Consider the following 13,169-nt stretch of genomic DNA (forward strand, 5'->3'; position numbering starts at 1 on the left):
ATGTATTTTCTTTTTCTTTTTTTTTTAAATATGAAATATATTTTATAAACTTTAAAAAGAATTATTCGCTATATTTATATATTATTTTTTTATCTTTCCAATCCTTTTTTATTTGTTATTTTAATTTTTATTGAAATAAACTTTAAACAATTAAATTAAAATACTATTGTATATAATATATATACAATAAAATAAAGATACTGATAAGTGATATATTTACAATTTTTTTAAAATTTTTAGAAATCTACATAACATTGATTGAAATTTAAAAAGAATAAAATAAATCCAAATACAAGTGAAAATCAGAAAAAATAACATCGGAAATTTTAAAGTTAAAAACTTGTTAAATAATTTAAATAATTAAATAAATGTGAACAATGGTTGAAAAGACAAATTTTCAAAATGAAAATTGATAAAATAATTTAACAAGTGCAACAACTTGTTACTCCTCGTCGTCCAAGCGGAGATTTTAATTAATTTTGCCCGCTTCTTGACAAGAAAAAAAGAGGAGAAAAATTCACTAAAAATGGACGATACGTGACGAGTGAAAGTGACCGACTAAATCCAAAACGACGTCTTTAAATCGCATGGATTTCCGTTTACGTTTACAGGTTTTTCTGCTGCAATTAAGGTATTCCAATAATTAAATGCAATGATCTAACAGTTCATTTCCAGAATTGTGACATTTTTAATTTTATAAAAAATTGTAGAATTAAAAAATTTTATTTCATCATTTTTAAAAATTAGATAAGAAAGAAATTTTTTTAATCATAATTCGAATTATCGTAATTGTAAATTTTATCTAGCGTTATTTTTAAATCCGGAATGAGTTTTAATCTATTCAATTATTCATATGCAATAAAATATAAAATTATGATGTTGCGATGTTGCGATTCTCACAATTATATTTCCATTTCTTCAATGCTCGTACGATATCCAGTTTGTATATAATTTTACTATTTTGCGTCATTCATTTTTTATTTCTCTACATCTATGAGTGTATGAGATCAACGTTATAGATGTTTCTTACATGTAATAAATTTATTTCTTTGAAACTATTACTTCAATCTTTCCTTATTATCCTATTTTCATATTTAATTTGAAGAATACTTTTATTCGCCTAATTATTCAACATTTTCCAATTATATTAATTTTCATTTCTTCGTAATAATAATTTATATTAAAACAAGAAATCATAATTACAATTTTTCAAAAATTCGTTCATTTTCATTCGTTCCCCAAAATCAATTTTCCATTATATTCATCATATTCTTTCTTTCGAAACTATTACTTCAATTTCATTTCCCATTTTTAAAATTAAAAATTATTAATTTTAACTATTTAAATTATTAATTTTAAACCAAATTATTAATTTTAAACTATTAATTATAAATTTTCAAATTTATTTATTTACGATACTTTGATCCTAAAATTTCTTCAATGTTTTCATCCAATTTCGATCCGAAATTTCATTCATCTCCGAAATCTTATCGCATATATTTTTTTCAATCGTTCCACACTTTCCCAGTGTTTTTCTCTCGCCGCGCAGATGTCCCGAACAATTAAATGCGAGACGAGTACTTTCGTTCTCCGGTCTTTCGATCAGCCCCCACTTCCTTCCCCACCTGTTCGTCCTTTGCTGGAAGATCGCCGGCAAGTCACAATCGGCGGTCAGTCAGTCAGTCAGTAAGTCAGTCAGTCAGACACATAATCGATCACTGGGCGCCATCGATCATCGAATCGTGGATGATCCACACCATATCGAAATCGATCCTTTCGAAATACACTTTTCACCTGAGTCTCTGGCTGGCCAGTGCGTTTACCTCGAATTTACACGGTGTGATGTCCGAGTGTCTCTTGACCTATGAAAATTTTTTCCTGCTCGATGAATTTTTGTGAATTGTTGTTTTAAATCATCATCGTGAAAATTTATCATGATGTAAAAATGGATTTTTGTTATTAGACAGGAGAGAGAGAGAGAGAGTGAAATTTTGTTTGATGGAAGGAGAGAGAGGTGAGTTGAGAAAATTATTATTAAATGGCGTTTTAATTGGGAGAAATGAATATGAAGTTATGATTTTTCGAATTTGAACAGATATTGAGGGAGAATAAATTGTTTGATTGGAGATCGTATGAAATGTCTTGGAGATGATTGTTGAATATAAAATTTAACAACTTTTTTATTATTGAAGAATAAGAAATATTATTGCTTTTTTACAGATAAATTTAATTTAATGAAAAATTAGATATTATAGTAACATCTGCAATAATAATAAATCATGGAAATTTTGATTGTTCGTATAAAAAAAGAAATATTTGTTATTAATAATAACAAGAGTAATATTTGCATTTAAAAAATTTCATCAGAAAGATAAATATAATATTTTATAAAGAAAAAATATTAAAAATAATTGAAGACAGTTTATATATTATTTATAAATTATCATTTTAAATTTAATATTTTTTTTTTTAGTGGATATATTTAATTATTTGGCTTTTAATATTCCTAATTAAAATCATGTTAAATGAATCGATGATAAACATTGTAGTCTGCATTAAAAATGTCGGATTGATGAGCATCGAAGAATCTTCTATACGTATTTATATGCAATATGCATATTTCGATGACTCACGCGAAATCGACAGCTAAATAACAAAGAATAACCCTGATATCAACGAAACTCTACTCGTGTGATAAATGCAACGAGTGCACTGAAATAAGATAGAATTATTTATAGAATCACATATTAATTACTCGATATTAATATATAAGAATTTCCACGATATTAAATTTTCAATATATTAAATTGTTTATATACAAAAATTGCAGAAATAAATTTTTTAAAAAAATATTAAAATTTAATATTGAAATTCTAAATTTCCACGTATAACATTCAATTTTTAATAATTTAGATTTTTTATTTTTTTGAATGTTACATTTATAATTTTAAAATTAATTTTTAAATTTTTCATACATAAATTTTAAATCTTTATAAAAATTAAATATTTCATAATTATTTTTGTAAATTTATTCCTTTCTTTATAAGTGAAATCACAGAGGCATTATCCAGTAAAAAAATTCTTGTTTTTCTGACAGATGAAATTCTATCCGTAATTATAATGCTAGTTGCCACGTGTAACCGATCATTATCTTATATCGAACTGACATATTCAGTCTATCTACTTGACAATTTCACATGGATTTTGCTTCCTGCATCTTTCACGTTCGTTTCCGTTCCGATTACGACACGTGTAACTGTCATTTAAAAAAAAAAACATTACATAGCCATCAAATTTTCTAAGAGAAAAAAAGAAAATAGTTAATATTAAATTTAAAATTACAAATTTATCATGTAAAACATACATTTAAATATATTTATCCAAAAATTCATAGATAATAAAATATCTTCATTTTAAAATATTTTCAAAATAAAAAAATAAAAAATATATTTATTCTACTTTTAAAAAAAAATTGTATATTAATTTACATAAATTAATAATTTTTTAATACTATATCTTTTAAAAAGTTACTTATAATAATAAAAAAAAATATTGATTTAATAATAACAATGATAAAACAAAAATTAATATGAATATTGAACATTTTCGTAATTTCCTCCATAATTTTCACGAAAAAGAATTTTTTTCACATTTTTCAGAACTTTTCCATAACTTTAAAAAAAATCCTTTTTCTTCTCTGGATTCTTCTAACAAAAGAAACGAAAGGAAGAAATAGTTCAAGACATTTGTTCCGTCTCTTGATCATCGATTTTTATTAATATTATTTAACGAGTCGAAACATGCAGACAAAATATTTAGCACGTAAAATATATGGTAAACGTACAATTTCCAAACTTCCTGCAGTCTCGACTTCCTGGATAACTCCGCGAGATCGTTTTACTGAGAAATCTCTATGGCGAAATGCAAATAACGCACTTGGCGTCCGAATCTTCCTTTTTTAACTTACATTCTACCTTATCGCGAAATTAATGTCGGTTCTTTTGTAGAATGTCTTTCAGATTCATTTCTAGGAAGTGGAAAAATATTTTACCGACATTAATTGAACGTGATCACTTCATGATCACTTACAATTAAAAATAACTTGAAAATTTTAAAATGTAATATATTTCCCTTGTAAATTTGGATATAAAAAGTATTTTTAATTGGAAAATTCTAATTGCATTTAATATTTTGAAAAAATTATTGTGAAATTATTAATTAAAAATAGAATAATTGGATTAGATGGATTTGATTTAAAAAATCTTCTTAATTATAAAATTTGAACTACATTTGATATTTTGAATGGATTATTGTAAAATTATTTATTAAAGAGAGAAGATTAAAGATAGAATAATTAAAGATTATTAATAACATATTAATATTTTTGTGCATATAAGTGTGTATATATATATATACATCTATTTGTTATAAATAGACTAGATTAGTTTAAATATATTTGAGTTAGTATAAAATATAAATCTTATCTATTTAAAAAAATAATAAATTAATCTGAATTAGATTTCAATTAACAAAAAATACTTTATTATTAGTAATATTTTTTAGTTGATTTAATAATATTGATTTAGTTGATGTAATATAATATTCATATTACAAAAAATGTAATACATTATGGTTGATATATTTAATTTTGAGATAATTAAATTTCACTTATATTTGAATTAATGAATAAAAAATGCAAAATTAAATTAAAATAATAATATAATTTAAAAATGATATACATATTCACTTCATTAAATAATTATTATCATTATTTTATACTTGCTCTCTTTAAAAAATAATCAACTGATTTATGATCAACTGATTTATTAATAAAATTACACATATGAAAATGATTCCAAAAAGACTATGTTATGAATATTTATCTGCTTACCTAGAAATTGAAACCTCAATAATTGCGAGCCAACACAACAAATCGAGTTTAGAATAACCAAAAAAAAAAATACTTTCGGTTCTCTGTATACAAATAGAGATAATACAAAGATTAATTTTTTATACGAAGAGATAAAACCAATCATTAAATTACAAGAATCTTGCAAACTTACAATTACTTTACAAGTTTCTCTGTTGAATAAAACATCTCGTATTTTAAAGAAATCTAACCTAAAATTTGTCATTTTCTTTCGTTTTTAAATTCGAATACACGAGTAAAGATTTTTCTCATCAAAAATGAATTTAAAATTGTTCTTCTTGCTTGAAAACAATTATCGTCTAATTGATTTATTATTAATGATACGTTTTAAAAATATTCTCGTTCTTACGTAAAGTAGGAAAAACTTAACGGAGGAAACAATGATATATTATCGCTTCTCGAGTCGATGGATTTGTTAGAAGCGTTTTATGAAAATGTGTAAAATTACTTAAGTGAGATGCGAATTGTGTGGTGTGAATTTTTATTAAGAAAATTACTTTTTATATCTTATTTTAAATTTATTTTATATTTTGAAAAATGAATAAAGTTAAAGAAGATATGATAAATAATTTAAAAAAAATGTCTTAAAGTTTTTCATGTGATGTCTTAAAGTTTTTCATGATATTAACAATTCGTTTCATGAGATAAAATTTGAATCATAATAAATAAAATCTTTTTAAAAATTTGTTTAAAAATTCATGTATAAATTTCTTCAAAGAAATAAATTGTTTTCTATATCGAAACAAATTCATTTTAAATTCTTAATTTTCTTTTTTTCTTTAATATTATAGAATCAATGAAGACATCAAACTACGAACAAGGTGGATAAATTTAATTGTTCTGATCAACATTACTTAAAATTTGCATATTGGAAATATCTAAATAAGGGGAAAAAAAATCTTCGTGATAAAAAAGCGATTTCACGAAATCTAAGACTTGATGGAGAAGAGGTGCACGTGAATAATCGACATGCGATATCTCGAGATGTGTTTCACATTGATCTTAACGAAAAGGTGATTATCAATCGTCTGTATGCCATGAAAAGAGTTGTGGGAGGAAAATCGAGTATGGATTCAAATATGTTCGTCACTTGTGTCACGGTGAGTGATAATAGCCATTAATGTACAATTGATAGCATACAATTTACATAATTCAAAAATTCATAATTTTTTGAATTTCTAAAAAATTTCAAAATTTCGAGTATTATAATTTTTTAAAAAATATTTTCTCAATAACGATAAAACAAAAAAAAAATATGAAAGAAAAATTATTGTGCCGAGTTTTATTGTTCTAATGTTAAAAATTGGAAAATGTTACTTATCAAATTCTTTTTCTATGGTCTCCGTCACATGTTACGTCATGTTTATTCGATTCTTAGCGAACGTACTTACGTGTGTGCTTGCTCATCGAGCGAGATGCCGACGCGAAACATCGTTTTGAATACTTATTGCCGGTTCGCGCGATGCAACGCGTACGAATCGACCCGCGTGAAATCTCATGCCGAAAAATCATTCGTCTCATCTTTGTCAAGTTTCGCTCACTCCTAACTGCGAGAAACTAGTTATCTTGAACTTTAAAAAAACTAATTTTTAATGCGGTCGATGATCTTTCAAGAATTCTATGAATTTAACCTCTCACGCTCGATATTGCGTATAAACACAATTATATAAAAATAATTAATAATAAATATATTTTTTTTTTGATAAAACAGATTTTTTCATGAAAAAAAAAACTTTTTCTATTGATTTCTTGAATATTTGGTTTTGAAAGGATTAAATTTTAAAAATAAAAAGATCGGAATACAATATTTTTTTTTAAATTATTAAATGATAAAATAGATATTATAATTGTAATATTCTAAGATGGTTAAGAAATATTTTTGTTATAAAAGATCATTTGAATTTAAAATATATTGAATCTCTTAAAAAATTTAATAGATTTTGATTTCTAATTTTATCGAACATCTGTTCAAATTTTTGAAAAGAAATCGAATTTTTCCTTCGTCCTGTCAGTGTAAATCCATGACATTGATGAACCGTAGACTGCTTAGTGTCACCGGAAGTAACAGCAGCGATTTCCGGTCCCCATGTCGTACTAGGCAGACGTGTATTACCATCACGCGAGTCTGCATTCTTACTGTCTGATCAGATCGTCCTTCGAACGGGATTACTCTTACGTACATTCCATTTGAATAAATCAAAAAAGCATTTATTAATTCGTCAAATTTAACTTTGAATGCATGAAAATATATGATAGCAATAATTTAATAATAACAAAAACGTGGAAAAGCTGAACAGAAAATTTTTCTTACTAGCAATAAGTAACTAGCTGCAATTTTTATCACTAACAACAACGACTTTAATTTTAAAATTAGCCATTATTGTTACTAATAACACGCAGCCATTTTTGTTACTAACACCAGATGACAAGCAACTTCTTACTAGCCACGAACAAACTATTTCATTATTAGCAACAGATAGTACTTTTTATTAGCAATACATAACGGACAACTTTTTTGTCACTAGCAATAGACGGCAATTTTTATATCTAATAAAATTTAATAATAGACGAGTACTTAATAATCATACTAACCAGTTAGATCAACCAGAGTACACATTTAGAGTATTGTGATTGTACAGACATGAAGAAACATTGACAAAAAATTCCACTTTGTTTCTCCAATGAGAACGCAGCTTAACGTCTCGAAATGTAGTACATACTATAGTACATATCTCCGCGTAAGATCGCAAATATTAAAGTCCGCTAAGGAAGCGAGCCGCGTGTGGACAAATTTCATCGTTTGCCGCCGTGGTAAAAATGCTGGTACACGAGTTTACCGAGTTAATAAGCTCGGTGTTTGCACAGGGTATTGGCGTTTGTCATACAGATATTATATGGTCGACGAACCTTGAGAATTTTCTTGGAAAGGACGTAACGATAGGTATCTACGAAGTACACGTAGCATCAAACGAAACACGGTTCCAAACTCATTTCACGTACCTGCTGATATTGAGGAATATGGGCGCGGAATTTTATTCCCCATCGATATGTCATGCTGCGATATCGACATTTATCGACGTCACTTTTACACTTCTGTTCTGCAGCAAGTGCCCAAGGAGGCGTTCCTTAAAACTTCTCAGCAAGTTGAAATAGTGTCGGTTTCAAGGTTTGATGAATTAAAAATTCTATTGTATTTGTATTTATTTTGTATTTATTTGAATTTAAATTTTTATTTATTTTTATTTATCTATTTATTTTTTTTCTTATATAAAAATATAATTATATACAATTTACATTTGAATTAACTTTGTGCTTGTTAAAACTGACATATATTTGCTATTTAAAATTTCAAACAATTTTAGTGATATTTTAGATTGCTTTATAATTGTGAGATGGAAAAATTATTATTATTATTATTAGTATTAGTTATTCTATTAGAATAAATTTATATATCATTAAAATTTATTGAAGATAAGATTTAAAAATTTGCAAAATTCATAAATAAAATTTAAATAAAATTGATAGAAATTATCTATTTATTCAAAAATAAAAAGATAATTATTTCAAATACTATATATATATAATTTTAATTAATAATTTTCGATTAATATTAAAACAAAATAAAATACAAAATGATTAAATTTATATATTTATTCGATACGAGTAATTGAGAATAATACTTTGGAAATTTAAAAATATTTTTTTCTCGAGTAAATTTACAATGAAGATAAAAATCGATTATTCTTCCTTAATCGAAAAGAGGAGTGGCTTCTATCGAATGTTTTTCTTCTATCGACTACCTAAGGTCATAACGAAAGTTTAGCTGTTGCTTCTTAGGTGGCCTTTATACTAAAGTCCATCACGTACATCATGTGTACGTGCCTTGCGAATTTACTGCAGTCATACTTGTAGTTTCATCATAATTCTAGTAGAATATGTCAATTTTGTGAAATTTCGTGGAAAATCTTTTCTTTAAAATCATGTATCTATTTCAGAATTAATTCGAAGAAATTTATTTTAAAAAATATAATTAATTAAAATCTTTTTCTCTTTTATTTTAATAAAAAATTTTATCCATAATTAGATATTATATATTTATTTTATTTATAATTTACATTACTTAAATTTGAAATTTCAATTTTTAATTTCCAATTTTCAATTTTAATTTCAATGTTATATAGAAAAAAAAATTGAATGAAAAAAATTCATCTTTAATAAAAAAAAAATTCGTTCATTTCAATGAACAATCATGTACAATCTCTATATTTATATAAAATGTAATTCAATAATTGGCTCACGTTACAGACTCTAGTGATAGCATCGATAGCCTTGATAGGCACGATAAACGCGAACCCGCCGTATTACGTGAAACCCATCGAAGACGAGAACGATTACGCTCGTGTCTTGGAGCTTTCGCTTTTGTTTTACGAGGCGCAACGATCAGGGAAGCTCCCTGAAAATAATCGGATCCCATGGAGAAGGGACTCGGCTCTTGAAGATCGTGGACTGAATGGGGAAGATTTGACTGGAGGCTATTACGATGGTATTTGAAAATAATTATCTACGAATTCGATCGATTAAACGATGATAGAATAATCAAATGAAGACACAATTATTGAAAATGAAGCTTTATAAATGAAATTTTATGTCTAACTTAATATCGTGACAGATTTTCTACAAACTATAACAAAATATGCGATGTTCCATAGGAGTGATTCTAAACATTAAAATGATAAAAAGAATTTATGTAGGAAATTCTTAGTTGATCTTTATTTATCAAGATGCGAAAGATTTAATTTTGTATTTGAAAATATCTATACATAGACAATCAATCTAGATAATTATTTCATAATTATATTTAATTAAATGAACAAGAATCAAAAGAATTTCTAATGCAAAATTAATTATTTTTAACTTGAAAAAAAATTTCATGAATCTAATGTTTAAAATCAGTTCATAAATAAATTAAAAAATCACCCACATATTTTTTAACATTTTTTTAAAATATTAAATTTTTTTAAAAATTATGTATGTAATAGTATATGTATGTAATAATTAATGTTCATGAAATTATTTTTTTTAAAGTATTACAAAATTGTAAATATATTTTAGCCGGCGATTTTGTAAAATTCGGATTTACAATGGCTTCGACGACCACATTATTAGCATGGGGTGCTGTTAGCTGGCCGGAAGCTTATAACGCGGCTGGTCAACTCGACGAACTTCGTAAAGCCATTAAATGGGCTACCGATTACTTCATTAAATGTCATGTGAGCGAATATGTCTTTTATGGACAAGTTGGTGACTTTTCATTAGATCACACGTTTTGGGGAAGACCAGAAGAACTAAATACTACTAGACCTGCCTACAAAATCGATCCGGACCATCCTGGTATGATAATATAACATTAAAATTTCAATCTAATATCCAGCATACTTGATAATCCAGCACGCATAATCCTAATCATAATCATGTCTTACGAATATTATTCGCCGAAAATTTCATTCTTTAAAATAAATTTATACAACTTTTTTTTTCATTAAATTATATTAATTCAAAAAATAATTTTTTAGCTAAAATTAATTTTTAATAAAAATAAAGAATTGAAAGTGAGGTTAGAATTTAAATTAAAATTTATAAATGAATAATTTTTTTATTTTTCTATTAACTAAAATACTTTGTAAGTTTTATTATGAATTATTCAGTATTCTATCTACTAAATCCTTTTAAGGAAAATCCTCTTCAATATACATATATTGCAAATATACTACATATTATTAACTTGAAATGAACCCCAGGCAACATAATGAGCGAATTTTACTGAGTTCATAGTTTGAAAGAGCAACCAGTATAACATGAATTTACCGAAAGTTCGTAATTTTCCGCGAAACTTTCGTCAAACAGATATCACAAGTCGTATTTCTAGCTATTTAATTTATCTAATAGCGAATATGTAGAAATATTTATTTAAATGTAGCTATGTAACATAGATTTACACAGCAATATATTAAGCATATTCATCATTAGGCTAAAAAATCTGAAGATTTTTTGTTTCATGTAAAAAAATTTATAATTAAAAATATCTTCTTTAAATAGAAAATTATGGAATAAAATAATATCAATTATAATAAAATATAAATGTTATTATATAATTATTATTATAAGAATGTCTAACTTTTGAGAAATCTAACCTAACCTTGATAGATAGAGTTGATTACTGGCTTCTGTTTCATTCATGATCACACCATTCGTTTCATTCATTTCACCTTCACATTTACACAATGATTTTTTTCACAAATAATATTTATTATCATTACAACACTAATTTTATTCTTTATTCTTTATAATTATTACACGTCTAACTCAAAATAATTTCTTTAGGTTCCGATCTAGCAGGCGAGACCGCGGCTGCTCTCGCGGCCTCTAGCATTGTATTCCGTAACTATAATCCAGAATATAGCGCCAACTGCTTAAAACACGCGAAAGAATTATACAAGTTTGCTAACAAATATCGTGGACTTTATCACGAAGCAATTCGTGGTGCAGCTCAATATTACGAGAGCACCGATTATGGCGATGAATTGGCGTGGGCAGCCATATGGCTTTTTAAAGCGACAAACGATACGATGTATCTTGAAGAAGCCGAGCATCATTACCAACATTTCCATCTTAAAGAGAGACCCAATGAATTCTTTTATAATAAAAAAGTCGCTGGAGTTCAGGTAAATTTATAATTAACAAAATTTATAAATATATAAAATATAAAAAATCATGTATCATATATCATAGATCATTTATCTATTTGATGTAGTTAAAATTAATTTTATTAGTTTTCATTGGTTTTTTACAGGTTTTATTAGCTCAGATGACAGGGCAGCCGGAATATCAGAACGCGGCACGAGCTTTTTGCGATTTCTCAGTGTATCAACAAAAACGTACACCTAAAGGATTGCTATACATTGACAAGTTTGGTACTCTTTGTCACGCAGCAAATGTGGCGTTCGTTTGCCTCGAAGCTGCCGACTCATCCGGAATCGGAGATTCCCAAAAATATCGTGAATTTGCTGAGCAACAAATTTACTATATGTTAGGAGGTGGTGGTAAGTTCATAACCTACAAAATTGATAAAGCGAAATGGTAGCATAAAATAGAAATAAAGTCATTTTTATTGCAACTCGCTTCATCTAATATAAACTTTAAATGCTTATAAATAATATAATATAATAATAAATAAATTTAAACAGTTTTTTTTTATATATCAACTTTTTTGTTTAATTTACTCATAGAATCGACCTATCAAAGATATTCTACAAATATATTAACATTCTGCATATTTTTTTAATCAATATTTCCTTTTTAACGTTAAATCAAAATAATAATTTTATAAAAAGTCTTTCAATTTAAGCATAATTAAAAAATAGATCTGCACTTCTTTTACTACAAAATTCTCGATTAATTCCAGCTAAAATCACAATTAAGTGGAAGTTATTTCTTAATCAGGTAGAAGTTATGTAGTTGGATGGGGTCGAAATCCTCCAAAACAACCACACCATGCTGCATCATCATGTCCCGATAGACCTGCCATTTGCGGATGGTCCGAATTCGACAAAGACGCGCCAAATCCTCAAATCCTATATGGTGCCCTGGTCTCAGGTCCTGACGAGGCGGATAAGTTTCACGATCATAGAGAGGATTACGTGTATACGGAAGTCACTTTGGATTATAATGCAGGATTTACGAGTGCGTTAGCCGGATTGTTACAATTACGAGTCAAGAGTACCACATAACGAGCCATGACAGTTAGTCGCGTTTGGCTATGGATTAAGGAATTACTTTGCTTCCAAGTTGGAAGTATTCGCTTCGTGATTTCTATATGGTAATAAATAGAATTGTGGAAGTTTTTAGAAAGATCTAGAAATTATTTTCAAAAAATATGGAATATATTTAATGGAAAATTATTTTTCACAAATTTATAATGAATCAAAAATATTTGTATCTATATTTATAGTTTTTTTGCAATAATTTAATATGAAATGATATAAAAAATTCGAGAATTTTACAGTCAAAATATTCATGCACTTTTGTATACAATTTCACATTTTTTTTTTTTTTGAGTTATAAGTGTACAAATATATTTCTATAATTTCTATAATTTCTATAATTCTTTTTCTATAATTCTTGTATTACTATTTTATTATGCATTATATTTTTTGTATAAATTTATTGCAAAAAAATGAGA

The 13,169-nt window shown here is 26.3% G+C and overlaps 1 protein-coding gene across 1 annotated transcript; it reads left to right on the forward strand.

Moving 5' to 3' along the window:
* The first annotated feature begins 1,704 nt into the window (after positions 1–1,704).
* On the forward strand, positions 1,705–13,036 carry LOC122712679 (endoglucanase E-4-like). The gene is made up of 7 exons (XM_043932488.1): positions 1,705–2,014; positions 5,722–6,030; positions 9,236–9,473; positions 10,043–10,321; positions 11,312–11,652; positions 11,781–12,030; positions 12,431–13,036. Exons 2-7 carry the CDS (start codon positions 5,968–5,970, stop codon positions 12,715–12,717), a joined length of 1,458 nt encoding a protein of 485 aa, XP_043788423.1. The 5' UTR covers positions 1,705–2,014; positions 5,722–5,967; the 3' UTR covers positions 12,718–13,036.
* The last annotated feature ends 133 nt before the right edge of the window (positions 13,037–13,169 follow it).

This window comes from Apis laboriosa, unplaced genomic scaffold (assembly GCF_014066325.1).
Source record: "Apis laboriosa isolate Shangri-la unplaced genomic scaffold, ASM1406632v1 scaffold112_cov148, whole genome shotgun sequence".
Taxonomy (NCBI): domain Eukaryota; kingdom Metazoa; phylum Arthropoda; class Insecta; order Hymenoptera; family Apidae; genus Apis; species Apis laboriosa.